At 51.7% G+C, this 27,205-nt stretch overlaps 1 protein-coding gene across 3 annotated transcripts in view; it reads left to right on the plus strand.

The window, feature by feature from the left end:
* The window catches only part of TMEM266 (transmembrane protein 266), a 144,316-nt gene that overhangs the window by 66,802 nt on the left and 50,309 nt on the right, over nucleotides 1–27,205 (plus strand). For all 3 annotated transcript variants that reach the window (XM_030874884.2, XM_060293955.1, XM_060293954.1), the window contains 2 exons: nucleotides 7,936–8,090; nucleotides 11,018–11,091. In XM_030874884.2, coding sequence (XP_030730744.1) covers nucleotides 7,936–8,090; nucleotides 11,018–11,091 — 229 coding nt within the window. The remainder of the gene's footprint in view (nucleotides 1–7,935; nucleotides 8,091–11,017; nucleotides 11,092–27,205) is intronic.

Below are 27,205 nucleotides of genomic sequence, written 5' to 3' on the forward strand. Positions count from 1 at the left end.
GAGGTGGGAGAGGGTCTTGTGGCCCCTTGGTCCAGCAGGGCCCCACTCCCTCCCCTGAGTAGGCTTGAACCCCATGGAAGCCCTTCAGAGATGTGTGGGCAATGCCCTGGGTTCCCCCAAGTAGGAGCAGCCAGTCGATGGTGCGTATTAGCCATTGTGTTCCCAGAGGGGGGTTGGTGGCTCGCCAAGCGGGGTGACAGCTCCTGGGCTGGGCTCTTGCCACCACACCCTGCTGTCTTTCCCAGCGCTTGCATTTCCCAGGGTGCAAGAAATCTGAGATTCTGGAACAGGAACATGTCAGACTCCCGTGACCCCAGCTGCACACAGCCCTCCTCCCTCCCTCCCCCCAAGGCAGTGGGGCTAACCTTTAGCTCTGATTGCAGAACGGAAGCTGCTCGTATGGGAACTTCAATTTCTTCAGTTCCCCCAAGGGCTGGGAGAGTCACCTCTGACCTCCAACCTGAGAGTCCTCGTGACTGCAGTGTGTTGTGTGCTCTCATTTCTGGGTGTTTTGTGCTGCTGTGGCTTGCCTCTTGGAATTGGGTACAGGAACAAAGGGGATGCTTGACAGTGCTTTTCCTGCTCTTCTGGTTCTCCCTGCGAGAGTGAGAAAGGAGTACAAGGGTGTCCCTGTGGGTGTTGGGTTGATGGTTCTCATGGGTGGATATTTGTCTCTCTGAAGAAGTTCTGCACATGTGAGCTCATTTCCCTCTCCTGCCTTTTCCTCTCCCTTTATGTGTTTAGCTTTTCAGGGTAGTCTGGGGCAAAGAGCTCATTGCATAGTCTGAATTCACTTATAAGGCTGCAGGCTCCATGCGGATGAAGGCCCTGAGCACTCTCCTGTGCTTAGCGCCCAGTAGAGTGCACTTAGTGGGCATGTAATGACTATGTACAGAATGGAATGGATGTTGGAACTGCCCATATTTAGATGATTAATCCCTTTTCTAATGCTCACAGGCCTAAATCATCATAGTAGATATGAATGGTAGCCGTGCAGTAAGCGTTATGTTATGGGCTTTACATATGTTATTTTTAATATTTTAGAACAACAATCCTGCAGTAAGATAGTACTTATTCCCATTTGGGAGCTTAGGAAACTGGGGATCAAAGATCGCACTCAGTGTTCAGGCAGTGGTGGGGCTACAGTTACCACCAAAACCTAGACAGTTGGAAGAGTCTGGCTTTCCCCATTGTTTGTCAACAGAGAAAAAAATAGAAGGAATTGTCTTTTAAAACTACTAGATGAGTTAACGTTTGTAAAGTGCTCGGAATAGCATACGTACATAGTAAGTGCCTTATAAGTGTTTGCTAAATCAATAAAAATAAAACCCAGGTCAGTGCCAGAAGTTGGATTTAAGTCAGCTTTGTGGCTTTCTCTGACAGTATTTTAATCCTTGGGAAAAAATACAGTAAAGAAAAATCAAGTGGGGCCATAGGATGTTCTGACAAAAACACCACCAAGTCTGTGGCTCCAGGCGGCAGGTGTTTAGCGTCACAGAATTGGAACATCTCAGGGCCTGGACGGGTCTCAACTGCCCAGTCCCGGGGTTTGAACTCGGATCCCAGGTGTCCTTAGAAGACCTATCAGTGAGAATCAAGGGGTCCGTGCACCCCTTGGAATGTTATGCACAGTGTTGTTGTTTTGTGCACTGTTCAGGTATGGGGCCACGGTTTTCATGCCCTGGAGAGCTCTGCAACACAGAAGGGTTCTGAGGCTCTGATCTAGCAGTGCCTCCCAAGGTCATAGTTGAGGCAGGTTGGGGAGGCTCAGCACCCCAGACTTCATTAAGGCTTCAACTACACGCCCTTTCTTTGGGGACTTAATGGATGGAAATCTCCACTGAGTAGGACTGGCAGGCCATCTGGTCTGGCCACCTACTGGGAAATAAGCTCTTCTGTGATCTTCCGCCTCCTCCAGGGACATCATGACTGTCCCCTGCCTGTGGACTTTGCAGGCAACTTGGGGGTCTCCACAATCCCCATACCTCGCCACCGCCCCTTCCCCCCATCGTGCATCCTCCCAGCCACACCAGCCTGGCAGCCACACTGTGGATTGCCAGGGTGGGAGAAGCCAGACCCCCCCAGGAGCAAACACAGCCCCTGCCATCCTGGCACTGCACAGAGCAATTCTGCTCTACCTTTCAGAACGGGGCTGTTTCAGTGCCAGGCTTGGGAATGCTGCCTGATGGAGCAGTGACCTGGAGCCGCTTCCTTCTGGGCCACTCTCGTGGCTTGACCTCATATAAAGGATTCATCAGAAACTTGCCAGAGTTCATTTTAATATTCTAAAAGTTATCCTCTCAAACTTTTATGAAGACACCTAAGTACAGAAAGCAGAAGAAGTAAGGGTACTCGGCCTCTCCTCCCTCTCCAGGGTTTCTCTGAGGCCGCAGGAGTGACTGGTGCACCCACACAGTAGAACAGTCACCTGCCTGCCAGGAGATGCCATCTGGTTGGTATTTACAGACTTTGGCAGCCGAAGCCGGCCTCCTGGAGCTGTCCCCTCGCTGCCACTGCACCGATAGGAAATTGAGAGACGCCTGCCCTCTGGTGGTGATCCTGGGGATAACACCACCCTGAGAACCAGCTCTAGGGCTTTGATGGGCTGAACGCTCAAGAGATGGAGGAAGGTATCTTTTCTAATTAAAGAGTCAATGCTGATTTCCCTTTTGACCCATTAAACTGCTTGAGTCATTATTTAATCACTCAGGGATATTGTGAAGCTGGAAAGATTCTGTTTTTCTACTAAAACCCAGTCTCCTAGGAATATCTGAGTCATTTGAATTTCAGAGGAAATTTTATTAGTAGCTGGGATTTCCAAACACTGAGGCAGCCAGAAAGTCTTCTGCTTCATCCCAGCCTCTTTTCTGGAGTCTTGGGGTCCATGGTCCTGCTCTTCAAGGAGCTGGAAGCCCAGAGCCTGCTTGGGCTCCGGCTTCAGCCTCAGGTCTGGGCTAAGAAGCCCTCGATGCCCCCAAACACATACACTCAGTCTCAGCGCTACTTTCTGCTCCCCAGGGGGCCTACCCGCTTCCCCCTTCCCTCAGTGTTGGGTCCTGCACCTCGGCCCCAAGGGCTGGCTGGGGACCTGCTTGCCTTCACTGCCTCATCTCTCCTGCACCCAGACTCCCTTTGCCATGCCCTGCCCGCCTCCTGAGCTACCCGTTACCTCTTGTTAAATCCAAAGCAGTGGTTGTCACCTAAATCACCCAGGATCTCACTGAGATGCAGACACTTTTCAGTGGGTTTGGGAAGGCCCAAGAGTCCGCATTTCCAACAAGGTCCCACGTGATGCTGATGCTGCTGGTCTGCGGAGCCCACTGAGCATCAAGGAGCAAGGACAGTGGTTCTCAATCTCAGCTGCACATTGGAATCACCTAAGGAGATCAAAACATGCTAAGGCCTGGGTCCCACCCCATAGTGTGTGGTTTGTGTGGTCTGGTGTGTGGCCCAGGCACCGGGATTTTTAAAAGCTCTCTTAGTGGTCCTCGGACCAGCCAGGGTTGAGAACCACTGACCTGGAAACAGATTGCAGCCCCCCTGCCACCACCCCTCAGCCGCTACTGTATCCCTGGACACCATCCTTTCTTGGATGGGTGGTCTCCCTCCATCTGCTTCAGTTGAGTCCTCCCCTGTGTGTATTGTCCTGGGGTTCACATAGAGTGTGTGCAAATAGCACCCCTTGAACTTGTGCACAAAGGGGGTTTCAGGAAGTCACCCCCAGACGGGCATGGTTGAGGGGCTTGTAGTGGAAGGCAGAGCAGAGGTGGGGGGAACCACTGGGCTGGTGCGGGAGCGGAAGCACAGGACCAGGGCAGTGAGCATGGGCTCCACTTTGCAGCTGCCTTGGGCTTTTTTGGGAACTGCCTTGGTTGGTTGCCCCGTGGGCTGTGGGAACACCTGCAACACCTGCTCGGGGTGGGGTTAGGTCAGCTGCCCCCCGCCCTGAAGGGGAAGCCCTTCCGGGTGAGGCCTACCCTGACCACCTAGTTTAAAATGTCACCCTTCATGCCCCCCTTTCCTCCCACAGTACCTACCACCTAGTAGGACACCATCTCGTTTCCTAATTCGTTATGTTTATTGTTTGACTCTCACCCACTGGAATGTCAGCTGCCCTAGAGCCGTGGCCTGTGTTGAGCACAGTGCCTGACTAGCACATGGGGTGTCTGGCGTTCACTTGACTTCCAGACCTTCCCCTCCCCGCCTGGTTTCTGAGTCCTGCCACCTTCCTGGCCCCTCCCTGGCTGCTTCCCAAGGCCGAGGAGTGCCGTGGTGCCAGGGCAAGGCTCGCATTGCCAGCTTTGGACTACAGGTCCCCACTTTGCACCGAACGCTTCCCAATAACCAAACCTGGGTCTGCTTAGGAAGTTTTTCTGATCAAACAAGAAAACGAAAAGCAACATCTTTTCTTCTTTTTTCTGGCTGCACCTTGCAGCACGCGGGATCTTAGTTCCCCAACCAGGGATCGAACCTGTGCCCCCTATATTGGGAGCGTGAGGTCTTAGCCACTGGGCCACCAGGGAAGTCCCAAAAGCAACATCTTAACATTTGAAGCCTCAACATAAAATGACTTTTCGTTCCCATGGAGAGGCAGGTCAAGTGTGGAGTCTCCTTTTTAGAGGGAAAGCCTGCCACTTGAAGAAACAAATGGTTTGTTTCATCCCTTTCTCCCCGTGGGACCTTCCTCTCAGGGTAGAAGGCCCGGTCTCTGAGGGACGCACCCCGCGCTTCTGGGGTGCACAAGGCACAGGTGAGATCAGGTGCCCCGCTTCTCACACTGGACGTGCAGGCGAGTCTTCCTCTGGTTGCTCAGCATGGCAGCAGCCCAGGCAGACGGCTTTGGCACCTGCCCTTTTCGTTTATCACTGCGGAGGGTGCTTGCCTCAGACTTCAGGTGACAGTGAAGTGGCATCAGTATAGGGGCCACAGACGATTGGACTGGGTTTTAGAGAGGATGTGGAATTGGAGCTGGGTCTCCTTTGGGAACCGGGGAGGAGGGCAGGAGGCCGCAGGAAACTTCCAGAGGGAGTGCCGAGGCAGCTGGAGGCTGGGCGAGAAGTGGGGTGAGAGGTGCGAAAGATTAAAAATAGGGCCAGCGGAAGGGGGCGGGGATGTCACACTATGGGAGAAGGAGGGGTGACACTCTCGGGATGTATCAGGAGGAGAGGAGGTCAGCCAAGTAATGATGGCCAAAGGTACCTTACAATTCAAAGGGTCTTTCATAGGCAAAAGCATACACAGCTGATAGCACCTGTGGGTGGAGCCTCCAGGATTCTCTGTGCCAGGTAGGGCGCGGCTGTCCTTGACCACTCTGGTCCTTCTTTCCTGGCCTCCTGGACAGACACGCTCAGCCCTCCCACAGGTGTCCTTCACGTGGCCTTTCCTTTCCTGACACTGTCTTCTAATCTGTATCCCAGGGATCCCATGCATTCCTCTGACCAAATCCCAGACACCCTCACCAGGCCCCCTCAAGACCCCTCTGCTCTGAATTTAGGGCTGTCACTTTAGCAAATAAGAATAGAGGACACCCATTTAAATTTGAGTATCAGATAAACAATGAATAAATTTTTTTAGTGTAAGTATATCCTATACAACATTTGGGACATACTTATACTAGAAAATCGTTGATAGATTGTTTACCTGAGATATAACTGCTTGTCCCGTATTTCCTCTGGCAACCCTACTGAGCTCCACATGGTATCAGTTTGGGGTTTACCCTGTAGCCTGTTGCTTTTGGGTGGCCCTCGTGAACCTGCAGGAAGGTGGAGAGAAGTGGTTCCACGGGGGACTTTGAAACCCATCTGCAGCGCGTGAAGCAGGCCTTCATCGATGGCCTTCTGTCTGGCCTCCGCTCACCTTTGTCCCCCTGTCTTCTGCTTGTCCTCAGTGAGAACCCTCTCTTCTGCCTGGCAGCTCTCCTCGCTTCTCGCCCCATGCTCTTGGCCATGGGCGAGGGTGTCCCATCAATCATCCTCTGCTTGTCCAAAAATGCCTCCCTCCTCTTCCCCCATCACCTGAAAGCCAAATTTCCTTGAAGAGCCATGAGCTTTGTCCCACTTTCCAACAGCTGGGGCCTCCTTCAAGCTTTCCCTTGATGGACCGTGGGGAAGAAATCTCCCTGAAGCACCTACATTATTCCTTCGAGGAGAAGGGAGCACCTCAAGGCAGAGCTCCCCTTTCCAGAGACACCCTCGGGATCTTCAGGGATGGGTACCGGCCGCTTTGCAGCAGGCTCCAGCCAATTGCTCCCTCTGGACAGGAAGGACAGTGGGTGACGGCCGAATCTTTGGGCCATCAGATAATTTATCATCATCATCACCATCACCATCAACTACTTGGTGCTTTACAGGTCAGATACATTTTCTCATTTAACTGTCAATAACCCTGGAGGCTAAGGAGTTTGACAGATGGGGAGGCTGACGTCCGGAGCGCCTTTGACATGGTCCCGGGAGGCTGAAGGCCAAGCCAGCAGTGAGGACTCCCCAGCCAGTGCTGTCTCTGGTGTTCCAGGGCACCTAATTCTTCCTCATCAAGGCAGGCAGGCGGGTCCACTTGTCAACAACCCACCAAGGCAGTGAGGTCTGACTTCACCATCCCCATGCCCCCTTAGAGGCACCCCCTTTCCACCAGGATCTTGTGTTCCTGAAGGGAGTGGATCACATGCCCTAAGGGGCCCACCAGCTCTGAGATTCTGTGCCTTCTCTCCACTTCCAAACCTACTCAGGAAAGATTTCATTGTTGGTGGCCTCATGTCTATGTGTGAACGTTCACGATCATCTAGTCAAAAGTTTCCCAAAAGACGGTCCATAGAACACTAGTCCCTCCGGGTGCTACATGACAAAAGGGTGTGTGGGCCAGTGAGTTTGGGAAAAACTGATACTGTAATCCCTGTTGGAGCACAGTGATGCATGATAGCATATTAATGGCACTACAAGGTCCTGCAGAGAAAAATAGCCACTTAACTTTTTTTTATAATTTTTTAAAATTTTTATTTATTTTTGCCTGCACTGGCTCTTCGTTCCAGTGTGCGGGCTTTCTCTAGTTGTGGCGAGTGGGGGCTACTCTTCATTGTGGTGCACGGGTTTCTCATTGAGGTGGCTTCTCTTGTTGTGGAGCATGGACTCTAGGCGCATGGGCTTCAGTAGTTGTGGCTCGCGGGCTCAGTAGTTGTGGCTCACGGGCCCTAGAGTGCACGCTCAGTGGTTGTGGCACATGGGCTTAGTTGCTCCGTGGCATGTGGGATCTTCCCGGCCCAGGACTCGAACCTGTGTGCCTTACATTGGCAGGCAGATTCTTAACCACTGAGCCACCAGGGAAGCCCTATCCACTTAACTTTGACCCAAATTTTCTAAAACTTATCTAACCCTAGTAACTTTTTATTGAGTAACAATCATTAACTTTCTGTGGAACTAGCGTTCCTTACAATCTACTTTGAGAAACAGGGATCAGTTCAAATCTTTCCTTGTATAGCTGAAAAAACAGAAAATTCACTTACGAATTCATTGAGCATTTATTAGAGGTGGGCTGAGGGTATCCTAAATGCAGAGCCTGTGCTAGGTTCTGAGACCTATGCGGAAGTATAATATAATAAGTGTAATAATAATAATTCATGCAGCACTTACCACATAGCCAGGCTCTCCACTAACCTTTGTGGTCTTCCATCTTTACAAGAAGCCTATGAGATGTGGTTTTGTACCCATTTTAAAGATGAGGAGACTGAAGCACAGGGAGATGCTGTGAGCTGCCCGGGTCAGCCTGCATACCGAGCTCCATCTCTTAATGAGATGTTTCCGGTCTTCATCATTCTACCTAGTGGCCCCTTGAAGAAAGCTGTGTTTCATCAGGAAGCACAGAGCCGGGGAGGTATTGAGAGCAGGGCTGTGGTGGGGACGTCACCCCCTCTCAGTGCCTCCTCCCCCACTTTTGTCCCCGCAGGTCTACCTGGCTGAAGCCGTGCTGTGGGAAGAGAGCAGCCGTGTGGCAGGTATTTTTGCTCAGTGCAAGTGTCAACAGTTTCCTGGTAGCCTGTGTAATATTGGTGGTGATTCTCCTGACTCTGGAACTTCTAATAGATATAAAGCTTCTCCAGTGTGAGTAGCAAGAGAGATACATATGTAAATACATATGATGTCAATATTCCATGTGCATTCATCAGGGGTCCCCAACTAGCAGTGTGATCTGCCCCCAGCCTGACGGCACTGCCCACCCCTGGCCCCATGGCTCATGGGTATGACCACTGGGAGGAAAGCATCTGGCAGCTTCTCTCCCTGCCACCCCCAGCATCGCTTTGCCCCGCTCCGCCCAATGTGGCCTCTTCACTCCCCTTCCCCAGCATTCCGTGATCAGAAACTGATGAGATCCAAAATGTTGGGGACCCCTGTGTGCACCATTTTTTTTATTGTTCCCGTTTGGAATTTTCCAGGTTGGGATTTGCTGTAGCTTAAAGAGAGTTCCCATGTGTGGAGGCGTCTCACCTTGTTAACTAATAATGACAGCAGCCACAATGACGCTATGATTCCTTGTATTTTTATCCATCTGTAAGTTGGCAGCGTTATTTATCTATAACGTGATCATTTTGAAAGCACTTCTCCATGTATTTGACCCTAGCAGCAACCCTGTGAGACAGGCAAGACTGGTATTATCCCTTTTTATGGATTTGGGAATTAAGCTTGGGAGAAGTTAGACTTTTCCTAGTTGAGAGGTATTAGAGCTGGGACTTCAAGCCATCAGGCCCGTTTTCTTTCCCAACCTGGTCCTCTGGGTGTTCGTCCTAGTTTCATGTTCACGGGAGCCTGACGCACATGGCAGCAGATAGCTTGTCCGCCACCTCTTCTGTCCTTCCAGGTGTCCCTTGGGAGCACGTCTGTCAGAGCGGAGGGCCCTCTTCCTGCCTCCCACCCTGTAGACCCCTGTTTGGGGCACCAGCAGGGGGCCAAGGGTCTTGACTCTTGGCTTTGGCTGAGTGAGTGGTTTCTGGTAGAGCTCCTGGCTCCCCAGAGGTCCCCCAGTCAGAAGACGGCTCATTCAAGTGCAAATGAAAAAAAGAAATGAAATTGTTGACCCCCCCGCCACCCGAGAGATTTCCTTTCCTGCCATTGGCCAACGTCCAGGACTGTAGATCTGGCCACCCCCGGACCCATTCAGTCATCTTAGACTTGTATTCTCCAATGCCCCCAGACCCTTTACTGGAGTCTGTATTCAGGGTCCGTCCTCTTCAGGGTTCCAAGTCCTATTAGCCTTCCCCGCTCTCTGAGAGAGGACGGCGGGGAGTGCAGAACTGCTTTTGTCTGATAAGCCTCGTTGGCTTTTGTACAGCTGGTGGCCCCTTGGTTCCAATCAAAGTATCTTCCAGCAGAAAGTGACTAGCACCGATTTTACAGTCAACCTGTCTTCAATTAAACCATGTTGTATACTTTCCCTCCTACTCATTGGTATGTCTGCTTTTTATGAGGTCTGACCGTAACAGAGTCATTCTTTCCTGGGTTATACTTGGGGCTCCTGGCCGCTCCGGCATTGAGTAGAACTGAGAACACGGCCGACACTGGAATTTTGCTTAAAACTAAGCATCCAGGAGATTGATTTTGGTGGGAGATCCACTAGCAGCTCATAAAAGGCATCTTAAATTCCATAAAATGCACAATCAGAGATTTATTGCTCTTCTAAAGCAAACCATAAAAAAAGGCACAGGAATTCATTTGAGAAATAATGGGGAGAGATTTTATGCTTCCAGAATCATCTGGAGGTCTCTTCAGAGTCACACAGGCCTTAGCCTCCTGGTTCCCACTCGTATTCATGTGACCCAGGACGGAAAGAATCCACAGTGTGGCAGGACTTGCCTTCTGAGGCTCGTATTGGTCCAAAGCCAGGAACCCCAAAGTCTCCCACTTGGAACCTGTCTTTGAAGCCTCCTTCCCCCAGGACATGCTCCAGGGCCTTGTTTCCACCCACCCCCAGGGCTTGCCGATGTCAGAGCTTTGGGGGAGGCTGTGGGTTCCTCTCTTTCGGCCAGCCCACCCCACTGATAGCTCTGGGCATCTTTCCTTGTCCCCCAGGGGATCTGAGCTGCGTGCTGACCAGAGGGAAGTGTGCTCCCAGCTGCATTCCTGCACCTTGTTTTAGTCCTGCCCCACTGTCCGGGGATGTTCTACCAGTATCTCTTTTAGGCCGGCCCTCTGAGGGGGCATCCCCGCCCACCCACTCTCCATCGGAGCCCACCTGACCTTGTCCTGGGCCCCAGCACCCTACTTTTGGCCTTACTCCCTGATAAACTACGCTCCGCTACAGCTCAGAGGCTGGTCACGGCCCCTGTATTGTGAAAGGGCCTGCCAGAGGTGCTGCCTTAATGCCAAGGATTGCCTGGTGGAAGGGGGGGTGGGAGCTTTCAGTGGCCGATAGCTCTCCCCGCTCATACTCTGGTGTCCGGAGGCGTGGCAGCCCCCAGCTGCTCGCTCTGCCACTTTCGGGAGGCTGACACCCTGCCCCACCACTGGTGTCCTCTCCAGTCCCGGCTCCTGCCTTCTCCCCCAGAAGACCCTGGCTGACGCCGCCGTCTCAGCCACTCAGAATTTTCAGAATGAGAAGAGTAAGCTTGCCTGAAGCCCCACTCACAGTGCACAGTGCTTTGGGGGTGAATTGTGGGGATTTCTGGAAGCTCATCTCGATCTGACCGAAGCTGCCCACCCAGGTCTGAGGTGTCTTCCTGCTCCCTCTGGAAGGCTCCCCTGGAAGGCTTCTTTCTGGGCGCAAAGCCCACGGCGGCTGATGGGACGGAGCTGGAGCTCTGAGAGGCAGCCCGTTGGATGGAGGGAAGAACAGCATCACTGGCCCACCAGCCTCCCACCACCTCCATCACAGACACCCCTTAAAGCTGCCTGGTGTTCTCTGGCCCGAATGCATCCAGTTCTAAATACTCATGCTCCGGGCTCCTGGAGGCCTGCCTCCGCGCTGTGAGGGCCCCTCTACAGTTGCACCTAATTCCTTGCTCCTAAAATTGGCCCCTGTTATTGTGCTTTTGCAGTTTCCAGTGCATTCCAGTTTGCTGGCGTGATACACTGGATCAGTCTGGTCATTCTCTCAGTGTTCTTCTCAGAGGTAGGTCGAGACTTGGGCCCCGTGACCATCTCTTTAGGGCGACTCCTGGCCCGGGGAGACCAAGCTTTATTCTCTAAACACTTTCTAATGACAGACCCTCTGCCAGACCTTGAGGCTGCAAAGAGGGAGACACGATGCAGGGAGCTGAGTTCTGTGCTGGGCCTCAGCGGGTGACCCAGACGGTGAGCAGGTGTCGTCCAGGTGAGGGTAGATGGTGACATCTGTGAAGGTGAGACTGAGTGAGACATAGTTGAAGGAGAGCAAATAGTTTGTGTGACCGGTAAGGAGAAGGCGGAGGCCGGGCTGAAGCCCAGGGGGCTGGAGGTGGGGAGACTGATTAGGACGCTGTGGCCATGGTCCTGGGTACATAGGTGACTTGCCCCTCGGGGCCGAGGCCCAGGGGGCAGAGAGGGCGGAGTCACAGGGCTGGGCAGTGGACTGGACCCAGTACTTCAGTGGGTCCACGGCCTGGCTAGACTGAGCTGTGCCCCCTCTGTGGGAGCAAAGGGGCACGTGTCTGGGATGAGGGAGCATGGGTGCCCTTCGCCGTTGCTAGAGCCAGCTGATGAAGCCCGAGTCCGTATCTCTATGTGTGAGGTAAGAGGGAAAAAGCACCTGGAAGCTCGTGGACCCTGGGTTTTGGTGGGAGCTGATAGCCCTGAGTGGGTCTGAAATGTGTGGGAACAGTTCCCCCACCTTGACATGGGGGTGAGTGACGCGTCCTCTGAGCAGCTCCCAGCCTCTCACAGTGACCCCCTGGCCTGTGTTTCAGGGGCATTGACTTGGGGCTGCTCCCGGCAGGGTCTTCAGGGGAAGCCGAGAAGACTGGGCTTCATCCTATGTGTGGTGGCGGGTCTTTGAAGGACTGGAGAGTTTTGTGTGGAAATCCTGTTCCTCCTAACAGAAGACGGGCCCAAGTCAGCTGGCCACTGGCCCACTCCCTGTGTGTGCCCTCGGCCCCACGACCACAGGTCCAAATTAGCCCATGCAGAGCCCCAGTGGGGCCTTTCAGCATGGTCAGCAACCGTGGGCGGAAAGAAAGGAATACGGTACAGAGCCTGCTGGGGTGGCATGTATGCCTGCACGTGTGCGCGTGCGCACGCACACACACACACGCACGCAGCTTACACCAGCAAGGGTCTCAGAGGCAGAGGGGCCTCTGAGTCCCAGAGCCCAGCGGGGCCTTGAAGGAGGAAGGATGCTCCGGGAGAGCAATGCTGTGGGTGGAGGTATGGAGGAAAAGTTTTTTGTACTGTGATCAGGGAGCCCAAGGAGTTAGGCACCCCAGGGTCCTCCTGGGCCGGCTCTGACCCCATCTAATGGCACGCACTTTCTCTCTCAGACTCAGGGGAGGCCTGGGCCTCAGGCCTTGAATCCAGAATCCTGAGTCTGGGTGTGGGGTGTGGTGGGGCTGGTCAGCAGGCATTCCAAGCATGGAACATTCTTTCCCAGGCCTCGGCTCCCGCAGCCCACGGGGTTGGCAGGCGAGGACTCCGACACTGCCCTTCCTGGGAAGCGTCCCTAACAGCTCGCTGAGGTCATTGCCCTGGAGGCGCCTCAGACCCCCGAATAGTGCCTGCTCCCCAGCCTGCTGCCCCTTGGAGGGTCCTGCCCTCCTGGCCCCCTTTGTCTCCGCTCACTGGGATTCCCTCCCATGCACACATGGGCTGTGGCCAGATGTCTCCTTGATGCAAACCTTGGAAAATGTGCCATGTGTCTGTGACTGCCAACAAAAATGTTTAATCAGTTGCTGCGGTTCTTCCATCTATCCCTCTGCTTTCGTTTTATTGGCTTTGCAGAATTTATCACCCAGTGTTAATTTGGCATTCCCTTCCTGTCACTGCCGAAGACGAGCCACCTGAAACAGACAAGCGACAGTGCAGAGGAATGGCGGCCTCAGATCCCCCCCTCCGCCCCCCCCCCACGCCACGGAAGAGTCTGGGCTTCCCACAGGCTCAGCAGGGAGAGCTGGGGGCTGGCGGAGGATGACTGTGACCTTGGACCTGGTTAGAGATGGTGAGGGTGGGGGTGGAGCTGTAAGGTGAGAGTAACAGAGGAGTAACAGAGGAGTAACGGGGTAACAGGAGTAACAGAGGGGTAACAGGAAAGTAACCAGGGAGACCTGCCACCCCCAGTACACCCAGCCCAGCGTGAGCAGAGGGGCTGGTACCCAGTGATCTCGTGAGGAGGCAGCCCAGCTAGCAAGCCGGGGTTTCCACGGACCTCCCAGGAGAACCTAGCATCCGAAGAGGTTAGAACAGTCCCATAGAGGCCCCCTCCCCCTGCTCCCCGGAGGGCTGGAAATGTGCGAAGGTGTCTGTGATTCTCACAATGACTGGGGCACAATGACTGGGGCACAGTGACTCCCTCTTTCTAGTGGGAAGGGCCAGGGCAGCCAAACATCCCTCAGCCACAGAGCAGGCCCTGCGTTATTTGCCTGCTGAAAATGCCAGCAGTGTCCCTTTAAAACCACATGGACGAGGACGGCAGCCCAGGGTCACACAGCCAGTTCCCACCAAAAGCGGCCCAAGGCTCTGGACTCTTCATCTGGTCCGTCACCACTGCATCCTCCCCATGGCCCTAGTGCCGGCAGGTGGGGAGCAGACCAAGTATCTGGGGGAAGGGCCTGGACCAGCAACTGAGAAAGAAAAAGCCCAGCCCTGGAATACCTCTGACTACAAACCCAGCACAACTGGCACGCCGCCTCACCTAGGGAGAAGCGAATGCCACCCCTTCGGGGCTGGCCTTTCTTCCTCTGGGAAATGGCTGCAGGCCAAGGGTGGGGGTCAGTCCGAGCCAGATGACTTAACATGGGTGTGGTGTCACAGGCAAATTCCAAGAAAGTCCAACCCAAAGGACTCCTGATGCCAGGCAGCCTTTCACCTTGTGCTGAGCGATATTCCACCCCTTGTCTCAACTGAGCTTTAGGACAGCCCCTGAATTGGGCGGGACACTGTGAGTTAGGAAACTGAGGCCTATAGGAGGAGCAGAAACCGGCCAGGCCTGCAGGTGGGACAGATGCAGGCCTCGGGGTGGGTGTGCAGTGGGCCAGCCCATCCTTGCCCATCTCAGAGCTCTGAGGGCGGCTCCTGGGAAGATGCCCCGGAGGACAGAGCTAGGCCCACAGAAGAGAAGTGCAGGGCTGGTTTGGCCTCAGTTTGAGGACATCTATTCAAATAGGCCAAGCTATTCACCAGTGAGGCAGGTGAGAGCAGGCGCCCCGCACCCAGTCAGGCTGTGTGGGTGCCCGACAGGGGCCCGAGGTGACAATGGGTGCCTGGGAGGCTTCTGGGTCCTGCCGTGCTAGGTCAGGCAGGGTCATCCCACTTCCATGGGGCCCTGCAGCACCGAGATGGGGCAGAGCCTTCGGAATCCAGATGGAGAATTATGCTAACGGTGTTTCCAAAGTGCCCCCCTGCCCTTGTCTGAGACCAGGCCCAGCAGCCACTTGCCACCAGGGAGGCCAGCAACTTCTCTTCCTGAGACTGCATGAGGCCTTGGGGCCCGGCCAGGCTGGGCTACCCTGCAGCAGGGCCTTAGTAAAGGTCGTGGGGTGTCGGCCCCATCCCCTAATTGGGGTGGAGATGCAGAGAGGCCCTGCTCTTCCTGGGAGAGGAGAAAGCCAACCCAGGGCCGGCCTTCTAGACAGGAGCCTCAAGGCAGCGGCTGCAGCTGCTGCGTCCTCTTCCTCATCCTCCTCCTAGTTATTATTATTAGGATTCAGTGGAGGTGAAATTTACATAACAAAACATTTTAAAGGTTCAGTGGCATTTAGCACACACACAGTGTTGTGTGACCATCACCCCTTCCTAGTTCCAAAGCATTTTCATCACCCCCAAAGGAGACTCTGTCCCCATTAAGTGGCCACTCCCCCATCCCCCCTTTTCCCCAGCCACTGCCAACCACTAACCTGCTTTCTGTTTCTATGAACTTAACTCTTCTGCATATTTCATATAAGCAGAATTGTATGATGTATGACTTTTTTTTTTTTTTTTTTTTTTTGTGGTATGCGGGCCTCTCACTGCTGTGGCCTCTCCCGTTGCGGAGCACAGGCTCCGGACGCGCAGGCTCAGCGGCCACGGCTCACATGCCCAGCCGCTCCACGGCACATGGGATCCTCCTGGACCAGGGCACGAACCCGCGTCCCCTGCATCGGCAGGTGGACTCCCAACCACTGCACCACCAGGGAAGCCCGATGTATGACCTTTTGTGTCTGGCCCTTTCATGCAGCACAGTTTCAAGTTCATCCACGTTGTAGCATGCATCAGTGCCTTGTTCCTTTTGATGTCTCGATACTATTCCATTGTATGGATAGACCACATTTTGTGTATCCACCTGTCAGTTGATCAAGGTTTCCTTTGACATCAGCTATTAGGGCCACCTCGTTCTCCCCGGCACTGTCTCTTAAAGTTGTCCTCAGCTGCGCTGGGTCTCGAGGGAGTCTGGCCTGCTGGGTTACCTGTGCTGTGTGCCAGCGAGGGCCGTTGCCAAACTAAACTGAGCCAGGGCCTCCCTCATCTGTGCACATCAGCAGCCACCCCAAGATTCTGGATCTGTGAGGGGTCCCTCTCCTGCCTGCTCCCTCCTCCCAGGGGGGCCCTGGTGAGCCTCAGTCATCAGATGGAAGGCAAGAGGGTTGTGCTTCTTTTTTTTTTAATTTATTTTTTATTTTATGTTGGAGTATAGTTGATTAACAATGTTGTGGTAGTTTCAGGTGTACAGCAAAGTGATTCAGGTATACATATACATGTATCTATTCTTTTTCGAATTCTTTTACCATTTAGGTTGTTACATAATACTGAGCAGAGTTCCCTGTGCTATACAGTAGGTCCTTGTTGGTTATCCATTTTAAGCATAGCAGTGTGTACATGTCAATCCCAAACTCCCTAACTATCCCTTCCCCCTGGTAACCATAAATTCCGTTCTCTAAGTCTGTGAGTCTGTTTCTGTTTTGTAAATAAGTTCACTTGTATCATATAAGCAATATCATATGATATTTCTCTTTCTCTATCTCACTTACTTTACTCAGTATGACAATTTCTAGGTCCATCCATGTTGCTGCAAAATGGCATTATTTCATTCTTTTTAACGGCTGAGTAATAGTCCATTGTATATATGTACCACATCTTCTTTATCCATTCATCTGTTGATGGAATTTAGGTTGCTTCCATGTCCTGGCTATTGTAAACAGTGCTGCAAAGAACTTTGTGGTGCTGTATCCTTTCAGACCATGTTTTTCTCCAGATATATATCCAGTAGTGGGATTGCTGGGTCGTATGGTAGTTCTATTTATAGTTTTTTAAGGAACCTCCATACTGTTCTCCATAGTGGCTGTATCAATTTACATTCCCATCAACAGTGCAAGAGGGTTCCCTTTTCTCCACACCCTCGCCAGCATTTATTGTTTCTAGATTTTTTGATGATGGCCATTCTGACTGGTGTGAGGTGATATCTTATTGTAGTTTTGATTTGCATTTCTCTAATGATTAGTGATGTTGAGCATCCTTTCATGTGTTTGTTGGCAATCTGTATATCTTCTTTGGAGAAATGTCTATTTAGGTCTTCTGCCCATTTTTGAATTGGGTTGTTTGTTTTCTTGATATTGAGCTGCATGAGCTGCTTGTAAATTTTGGAGATGAATCCTTTGTGAGACGGCGAACTTAATCGATGAATGTTTTGTGTGTTCTGACTGCTCCACCCACCAGCTGTTCCCCAGTCTCTCTCCCTTCCCTCAGCCTCTCTATTCACTGAGACACAGTATTGAAATCAGGCCAGTTAATAACTCTGTAACGGCCTCTAAGTGTTCAAGTGAAAAGAAGAGTCACACATCTCTCACTTTGAATCAAAAGCTAGAAATGGTGAAGCTTAGTGAGGAAGGCATGTCAGAAGCAGAGACAGGCCAGAAACTAGTCCTCCTGCATGAAACAGTTAGCCAAGTTGCGAATACAAAGGAAACTTTCTTGAAGGAAATTAAAAGTGCTACTCCAGTGAACACACGAAGGCTGAGAAAGGGAAATCGCTTTACTGCTGCTATGGAGAAAGTTGTAGTGGTCTGGATAGAAGATCAAACCAGCCACAACATTCCCTTAAGTCAAAGCCTACTCCAAAGCAAGGCCCTAATTCTGTGAAGGCTGAGAGAGGCGAGGAAGCTGCAGAAGAAAAGTTGGAAGCTAGCAGAGTTTGGTTCATGAGGTTGATGGAAAGACGCCATCTCCATTACGTAAAAGTACCTAGTGAAGCAGCAAATACTGATGCAGAAGCGGCAGCGAGTTATCCAGAAGATCTAGTTAAGATCATGAATGAAGGTGGCTACGCTAAACAAAGGACTTTCAATGCAGACGAAACAGGCTTCTACCGGAAGAAGATGCCATCTAGAACTTTCATAGCAAGAGAGGAAAAGTCAGTGCTGGCTTCAAAGCTTCAAAGGACAGGCTGACTCTCTTGTTAGGGACTTAGGCAGCTGGTGACTTTAAGCTGAAGCCAATCCTCATTTGCCATGCTGGAAATCCTAGGGCCCTTAAGAATCATGCTAAGTCTACTCTGCCTGTGCTGTAAAATGGAACAACAAAGCCTGGATGGCAGCACATCTCTTTACAGTATGGTTTACTGAATATTTTAAGCCCACTGTTGAGACCTACTTTCTTTCCACATATTACTGCTCACTGGCAATGTGCCTGGTCACCCAGGAGCTCTGACGGAGATGTACAAGGAGATTCATGCTGTTTTCATGCCTGCTAACACCTATTCTGCAGCCCATGAATCAAGGAGTAATTTTGACTTTTTGGTCTTATTCTTTGAGAAATACATTTTGTAAGGCTCTAGCTGCTACAGATAGTGATTCCTCTGATGGATTTGGGCAAAATAAATTGAAAACCTTCTGGAAAGGATTCACTACTCTGGATGCCATTGGGAACATTCATGATTCATGGGAAGAAGTCAAAATAGCAGCATTAATGGGAGTTTGGAAGAGGTGGACGCCAGCCCTCATGGATGACTTTGAGGGGTTCAAGACTTCAGTGGAAGAAATAACTGCAGATGTGGTAGAAGTAGCAAGAGAGCTAGACTTAGAAGTGGAGCCTGAAGATGTGACTGAATTACTGCAGTCTCATGATGAAACTTTAATAGGTGAGGAGTTGCTTCTTATGGGTGGGCAAAGAAAGTGGTTTCCTGAGATGGAATCTACTGCTGGTGAAGATTGCCGAAACGACAACAAAGGATTTAGAATATTGCATAAACTTAGTTGATGAAGCAGCAGCAGGGTTTGAGAGGATTGACTCCAATTTTGAAAGAAGTTCTACTATGGTAAGATGCAATCAGACAGCATTGCCTGCCGCAGAGGAATCATTCGTGAAAGGAAGAGTCAATCCAAGCAGCGAACTTCTTGTTATCTTATTTTAAGAAATCACCACAGTCACCCAACCTTCAGCAAACACCGCCCTGATCAGTCAGCAGCCATCAACATCGAGGCAAGATCCTCCACAGCGAAAAGATTACAGCTTGCTCAAGACTCAGGTGGTTAGCATTTTTTAGCAATAAGTATGTTTTAACCAAGGTATATACGTTATTTCTTTAGACATAATGCTATTGCACACTTAATAGACTACAGTGTAGTGTAAACATAACTTTTATATGCACTGGAAATCAAAAAATTCCTGACTTGCTTTATTGCAATATTCACTTTTAAAAATATATTTTTAATTTATTGAAGTATAGTTGATTTACAGTGTTTTGTTAATTTCTGCTATACAGCAAAGTGATTCAGTTATACATATATATACTTTTTAATATTCTTTTCCATTATGGTTTATCATAGGAATTTTTTTTTTTTTTCGGTTCGCGGGCCTCTCACTGTTGTGGCCTCTCCCGTTGCGGAGCGCAGGCTCTGGACGCACAGGCTCAGCGGCCATGGCTCACGGGCCCAGCCGCTCCACGGCACGTGGGATCTTCCCGGACCGGGGCACGAACCCGTGTCCCCTGCATCGGCAGGCGGACTCTCAACCACTGCGCCACCAGGGAAGCCCCAATTATAGGATTTTTTAAAATAAATTTATTTATTTACTTGTCTATTTATTTTTGGCTGTGTTGGGTCTTCGTTGCTGTGCGTGGGCTTTCTCTAGTTGCGGCGAGCGGGGGCTACTCTTCGTTGTGGTGCACGGGCTTCTCGTTGCGGTGGCTTCTCTTGTTGTGGAGCACAGGCTCTAGGCACGCGGGCTCTGTAGTTGTGGCCCACGGGCTCTGGAGCACAGGCTCAGTAGTTGTGGTGCACGGGCTTAGTTGCTCTGCGGCATGTGGGATCTTTCCAGACCAGGGCTCGAACCCGTATCCCCTGCATTGGCAGGCGGATTCTCAACCACTGCACCACCAGGGAAGTCCCCTATCATAGGATATTGAATATAGTTCCCTGTGCTATACAATAGAACCTTGTTGTTAATCCATCCTATATATAATAGTTTGCATCTGCTAATCCCAATCTCCCAATCCTTCCCTCCCCACCCATCTCCCCCTTGGCAACCACAAGTCTGTCCTCTATGTCTGTGAATCTGTTTCTGTTTCCTAGATATGTTCATTTGTGTTGTATTTTAGATTCCACATGTAAGTGATATCATATGGTATTAGTCTTTCTCTTTCTGACCTCGCTTAGTATGATAATCTCTAGGTCCATCCACGTTGCTGAAAATGGCATTATTTCATTCTTTTTTTATGGCCGAGTAATATTCCACTGTATACGTGTACCACATCTTCTTCATCCATTCATCTGTTGATGGACATTTAGGTTGCTTCCATGTCTTGGCTGTTGTGAATAGTGCTGCTGTGAACGTAGGGGTGCATGTGTCTTTTCGCATTATAGTTTTGTCTGGGTACATGCCCAGGAGTGGGATTGCTTGATCATATGGCAACTCTATTTTTAGTTTTCTGAGGAGCTACCGTACTCAATATTCGCTTTATTGAGGTGGTCTGGAACTGAACGTGCAATATCTCCAAGGTGTGCCTGTATAGTCTTCTGTCTCCCCCATCACCTGGAGTAGGGCTGGGCATCTGACACCCACCAATGAAGGCATGAATAAATTAAACATGTGAGAAATTCTTTTTCAAAATCTTGTTTTCATTTGCCATGACCTTGACAATGATCTTAGGGAGCATGAAAGTTGTATATAGAGATGAATTTTCTAAACAAGTTGGAATGTACTGCTTTAGACAATGTCAAGCTCACCGCTGGTGGAAGTCTGCAAGCTCAGGCTAGATGACCAGCTCATTGGGCTACCAGACAAGGGATGAAAAATCATTGGAAGGTGGTTGGGCCATGCAACGTAACCTTTAAGGTCCTCCCTCCAGCTCTGAGATTCTAGGAATAATCCCAGGTCCAGAACATTCCACTTAACACCACATTCTCAGCAACAACTGATCCGTGCAAGTGGGGAGAGCCGGGCTAATACTTCTACCTCCTGGAGGAGGGACCTAGTAGGGAAGAAGCACATTCTCAGCGACCCTTGGCCTCAGACACAGACCAAGACCTCATGCCGGGCTGTCAGGGTGACATTCAGAAGGAGCTGAGAGGCCACCACACAGACAACCCAAAGTTTGGGTCCCTGGTGACTCCTCTGGATAAGCACAAGGTTCCTTCTCATCACCCTGATGTATAACAATAATCCTCATGTTCACAAAGATAATTCTGCCCATTGTAGAAAATACAGACAAGACAAAACGAGAAAAAACAAATCGCCCACAGACAACCACTATTCACTTGGTTTATGTCGACAGTGACCAAGTCACTGGACATTCTCATCGCCCACAGACAAGTACTATTAACTTGGCTTACGCCCAGTGAGCCTTTTTCAATGCGCAAGTGTGTACGTACACACTTTTTCCTTAAGAAAAACGGGGTTATAGTGGACCTGATATTCTGGAACGCACTTTTTGTCTATGAATATTTTGTAAATGTCTTTTCATGTACATAGTTTTACAACCACATGCTTGGGATTCTACCTAGTGTTTGTTTGTTTTTTTAATTAGCAAATAGTTGAAACACATCAAAAACATAGTGAACCATTTAATGCACACATGTGTTCCCACAATCCAGCTTTGTCAAATCCTAACATTTTGGCAATCCCCTGCCATACAGTGGCTGCAGCCATTGTACGATGTCCCAGATTAACCCTCATCTTGGACTTGTGGGATTTCTCCCCGTTTTCTGCTGTTATAAACAGCAACAGCCCTGCAGACTCACCCCATCTCAGCGTGACTCAGTTTGGGTTTAAGAGCAGTGACCCTTGAGCCCGTGTGACGCCGCCCCCTGCTCCTCTCCTGCCCAGAGTCCTCCCTTCCGCCCTCGCCTCGCACCACTTCTGGCTGTTTCTGGCTGTCGTGGCGTGTCCTCCTACCCAGGCGGCAGTTCATTCATGTGGGCCAGTGGCATAGAGGGAAGGTCAGGCCCAGGCTCTGAGCCTCCTGGTTCAGCCTCCTGCCAGCTCTCTGGTCCTGGGGAGGTCACTTAGCTTGTCTGAGCATCAGCCTTCCTCGTCTGTAAGAGGAGGTTAAAAATATCCATCTTACAGGGATTTTGTGAGAAACGAAATAATGTGTATAAAGTCCCTCTATTAGTCTAGGTTTTCCAGAGAAACAAAACCAACAAATATAACTTAGATGTGTATATTTATGTAATAAGAGAGATTTACAACTTCTTGGTTCACGTGGTGATGGAGGTCAAGAAATGCCCCAGATCTGTAGGGGGCAAAAGCTGGAGGCCCAGGAGAGCTGATGATGCGCATCTCAGTGCACGTCGGAATCTGCAATGTCCCAATTCAAAGACAGTCAAGCAGAGAGAGCAAATCCTTCCTCCCTCTGCCTTTTGGTTTTATCAGGTGGATTGGATAGGGTGAGGCCCGTTCACGTTGGGGAGGGCAATCAGCTTTTACTCATTCTTCCAGTTCAAATGCTAATCTCATCCGAAACACCCTCCCAGACACACCCCAAATGAGGTCTGGCCAGATATCTGGGCACCCTGCGGCCCAGCCAAATTGACACGTAAAATTAACCTCCTAGCTCCTAATACAGAGCCTGGCACAGAGGAAGGACTTGATAAATGGAAGCTCTTGTTAATTTATTCATTCAGCCCACATTTTTGAGTGACTCCTTGCCAGGTGCTGTAGGTGGTACTGGGCGTGAGGATTCTGCCCTGATAATCAAGGTGAAGGCCCAGCTCAGGTGTTTGCGGTCTACTGGGAAGCCGCCAAGGGGACGTGTGTAATGAGAGAACCGGAAATGGAGCTTAAGTCTCCTGCTGCAGTCAGTAGGAAACCTCAGAGGGAAAGCAGGTTGCTTGCGGATGTGTGAGGTGCTAGGTACACGGTGGGGATAGAGGACCTTCTGGCAGCAGTCACAGAGCAGACAAGGGACAGCGTGAGCGACCACAGCATGCCTGGTTGTTGACTACAGCAGGGAATGGTGAGAGATGTCCTGGGGACCAGGCCAGGTCATGAAATGCCCTCCATGTCTTGCTCAGGAGTGGGGGTCTTGTTTTGAAGGCAGTGGGGAGGAGGCTCCAGGCAGGAGAAGCGGGTGATGAAGTTGGACTTTTAGAGAAATCCCTCTGGCAGCTGGTAAGCAGCAGCGGTCGGAGGTGGGGGGAGACTGGAATTTGGAGACTATTTAGGAGGTGCCATTTAGCTGTAAGAGGTTAAAGGTTTGACCCAGAGCAGTGGAGGTGGGACGGAGGAAGGGACAAGCTGGACAGAGTTGAAGGAGCTAAACTCTGCAGGACTTGGGGACCGGCCATCCTGGGGGAGGGGGCACGTGCGAGCGAGAGTGAGGGTGAGCATGACTTCCGGGGGAGGCTGGCCTCCTAAGAGGGGGTGGGGATGCCCTGTGCTAAGCCTGGGAACTGCTGCAGGAGGAGGTCTCAGCTGGAGTCGTGGACTGGGTGGGGCTTCAGGGTGTCGGGTGCGAGTTGAAGCCAAGGGTGCAATTGTCCGGGGATAAGGGAGCGTGAGAGGAGAAGAAATGGAGCCCCAGGAAACAATTCTGGGATGGAAAGCTGACTGAGAAAGTGGAGCCAGGGAGGTGGGAGGAGAACCCAGAGGGTGTGGGATCCTGGAAACAAAAGGAGGCCTTCTGGAACAAGGAAGCCGGCAGCACACCTGAAGCTGCTGAGGGGTCATTGGTAACCAGGGGCGATCAGTTTTCCTGGAATGTTGGGTGCTGGCATCAGACTGCAGTGGGTTTAGTGGAGGCATCTCTTCAGAAACTTGGGAGAACGTGGGGTCAGTGAGAGATGTTTCAGGGTGGAGGAAGAGGAGATGTTCCTATGCCCAGAGGGAGTTCTGGGACAAACCTTGCACATCACGTGGGTTCCAGTTTCTCTCTTCGTCACCCAAGCCTAGCACGGTGCCCCCTGCACAGTGAGCACACAGCCAGGGCATGTCAGTGCTTAATTCACTGCCGTTTGGTCATGTTGTCACCACCGTGCTCTACCCTGTGGGTCTTGAACCCATTCTTTTAAGGTAGCCGGGAACCTCCTGCCAAAATGAACCCAGCATGGCGGGAGACAGTGCAGCCAGTGTGCCTGGGAGCCCAGGTCCCTGGAGATATCAGCTGCTGCCTCTCGGAAGGGGGTCATCTTTAGACCCCTAGGGAGGAGGCAGTCTCCATTCACCATCCTCTTCCGCACAGATTTGGAAGACTTGAGGGTGAAGGAGGGAAGGGGTGGCTGCTGGCTCTACTCCTGTTTTATCAACGCCTAACCCCAGGGGGCACCCTTGTGCTGCCTGCAATCACCCCTCAACCTGTGCATGTCATCCAGCAAACCTTTCTTTTGCAAACCAGTTCAAGACTGCTTTTAGCCCCCACAAACGTTCCTCACATTTCCTAAGTTCTCCTTGTAGCTGGATCCCGGACTCCATGTCTTCCTTTTGCTTCTCTAGTTTAACCGGGGGCTTGCAGAGGAGGGAGCCTGTAGCCATCTTGGCAGCCAAAACTTGCCCAAGGGTACATCTGCTTCTTGAGGAAGTACCAGGGGTCAGCCCCCAGCGGCCTGCTGCCCATCGTTTGTCTTGCTCAGGCCAGGCTGTTCCCCTAAGCCGTGCAGCACCACGCTCCCCAACGCCACCGGCTGCAGCCTTCCAGGGGCACGAGCTCAGGGCGAGATGTGTGCTGCTCCCTTTTCCCCGGCTGGCGGGCCCGGCTTTGGGGATGGCTCTGCAGGGAGCAAGGGTGCCAGCCCCCACTCTGCTCAGCAGGCAGTGAGCCAGGGGATCTCCCTCTGCTTGGGGAAGGGGTGCCTTTGAAAAATTTGCTCAAAGGCGTCTGATAGACGAGCAGGTGTTTCTGCCTGCATCTCCCAGGGTTCCTAAACCCTAGGAAACTCATCAGGCCTCATCCCAGGGAAAGAGGCCGATTCCCCTAAGGGGAGGGGCTCAGGCCTCAGGCGGCAGGAGGCCAGGAGTCCTTGCTGCCACCTGAGCGAGGCAGGGCCTGGAGCAGATGCAGAGGGTCAGGACTTCCCATCCTCCCCTCGTGCTGCCTGAAGCCTGAGCCCCTTCCCTTGGGAGAAATGAGGGGAGTCCCTCCTGAGAGCAGGGCTTGCCGAGGGAAAAGATGAGGCCTCTGGGGTGGGAAGGAAGAGGGGCCTGGGGACCAGAAGGTTTACCTGCCCCTCTCAGCCTCAGTTTGTGCATCTGTAAAATGGCACGAGAGCTTGGATTATAGTAAATAATAGATGGTGCCATCCTGGAGATTTTGCCAAGACTCTGGCCTATCTTGATTGTCAGAGCATCCTCATCTCTGGAAGGTGAGACTGGAATGAAGGAGCCTGAAAACCCTTAGTCCCAGGTGGGACAGAGGCAGCTGGAGCTGAGGGTCCAGGTCCCTCAGTCCCACCCCCCTCAAAGCCCTTTGCAAATCTTAGGCGCAGGATTTCAAGGCTGCGGGCCCTGGGGTGGGGGTGGGTGATAAAAATAACCCCTCCTTAGTGTCCTCCTGCAGTTCTGTTAACAAAGCTCTTTCCAACGGAGCTTTGTAGCAGCTGGCTAGCTGAGGCAGGCAGCACGGGGTCACTAGTTCTGCCTTCCTGCAGGCTGACTGAGGGCTTCGGCCGATGTCCCATGGTTAGTAAGGGATAGTCAGAGCCCAAAAGGGGGACCTGACCTTTGACTCCTGATCTAACTCTCTTTCTCCTTCTTGCATCTGGGCATGTGGTCTCCCTGGGTTTACCCAGGGCATTGTCACCTTACACATCCCTGCCATTCTGTTGGGTACTCCAGGGGAGTTTGTTAAAAAAAAAAAGGCATATTTCTGGGCCCTGCACCCAGAGATCCTGACATCCTGGATCTTCATGAGAGCCCAGGAATCTCCATTTTAAACAAAATCTCCAGATGTTGCTAAAGCAGGGGGTCCTTGCCTGCACATGGAGACACACAGGCCAACAATGGGTTAGTCAGTCTGGGTGAGACCCGTGCTGGGGGCCGTGACGCGGCAGGGCAGCATGGCCAGGTCCCTACCTCCACGGACAGCAAAGGATGCTGCAGGGGAAAAACCCCTGGGTGGAGTGTTTCAGAGCTGGGTTCTCATTCCACCTTTGACCCTGACTCGGAACAGCCAGTTCCAGGCCATTTCCCATCTACAGCGGGAGGCTGGCCCAGGAGCTGTTTCCCAAGCCATCTCCACAGCTGCCTTTTGGCTGTTCTGTTTCCATGGGCTGGGCTAGGAAGGAAAGTCTCCCTCACAGGGTGGGTCCCCTGTGGATGGGCCAGCAAGGAGGGAAGGCAAATAGGTGGCCAGCACTCCCGCTGTTCCACTTGCCTACCTGGTACCACCTTGACCCATAAGCCCACGCAACCTCCATCCCTTCCTAGAGCACAGAGGCCCCGCCGGTGCTGTCTGCTGTCTGCTCCTCCCCTCTCTGGGGTTCCTGGCTGAGTTTCAGCCTGGCCAGCTCCCTTCCTCATACCCACACTGACTTTTTAGTAAATGCTGCTTTGTTTATAAAGCAGGATGATTCCTTTTAAATGAGGTAACCTAGAGGAGTCAAATTCATAGAGATGGAAAGTAGATGGTGGTTGCCAGGGGCTGTGAGAAGGGGGAGTTGATGGTTAATGGGCACAGAGTTTCAGTTTGCGGTGATGAAAAAGTTCTGGAGGTGTGGTTGGTTGTGATAATTGCGCAACAGTGTGAATGTGCGTAATGCCGCGGTTCACTTTCAGAAATGGTTAAGATGGTATAATTCATGTTTGTATATTTGACCACAATTTCCAAAGACGAAGCAATAGCAGGGCGGGGAGAAGGGGGTATCACATCCGGACCAGGCCCTGTTCCTCTCTGTGCTAGCCTGGACTTTTGGCTGTGGGAGCCCCAGAACTTGGATTTTGAGGTGGATGTGGCTGGTGTATCATTTCAGAGGAGACAAATACTGAGTTTCAAAGTCGGCACAGTTCGAGGGAGTGAACAGCAGCCAAAGAAACGAGGACAGTATCTGGCGTTCTTAGGCAGCTTGAGTACATTACACAGAGTCAAACACCTCTGGGTCCAAAGGCCGACTCACCTCCCGATGCCTGAGTGACCTTGGGCAGCTTCCTTAACCTCTCTGAGCTTCAGCTTCCCCTTCAGTAAAATGAGAATCATGTGTGAGGAGGGTTGGCCCAGGATCTGCAACCTACTGATATGTACCAGATGGCAAATGTTAGTCTCATAATGAATTGGAAGATTTGTATCTTCTAACTCATCTCTCTAGCAGAAGGGGAAACTGAGGCCCAGAGAGGTTATTTGACTTGCCGAAGGCCACACAACCAGCCGATTACTGAGCTGTGACCTCAAGATATTGGACTCCAACCCAGATCTCTCTGCACCCACTGGCAGCTGTGGTGCAGTTAAGCGAGAGATTGGGAAGCCACGTGGAATGGGCATCAGGCTGCCACATGTCCCTGTGTGTTATCAAACATGGTGACAGAGCTGGCCGCCACCAGCATCCCTCCTTCTCATCTCTTCAGGATAGTCCTTTATGGGGAAGAGGTAAATTTTAGCAGCCAAGCCTTTTTGTGGCTTAAGTGTGGGTAGAGATCCCTAGGCTTTCTACAGCTTTGCCACATTCAGATGGCTGGCCTTGTACTATAGGCATGTGGGAGCA

Source organism: Globicephala melas, chromosome 2 (genome assembly GCF_963455315.2).
Source record: "Globicephala melas chromosome 2, mGloMel1.2, whole genome shotgun sequence".
Taxonomy (NCBI): domain Eukaryota; kingdom Metazoa; phylum Chordata; class Mammalia; order Artiodactyla; family Delphinidae; genus Globicephala; species Globicephala melas.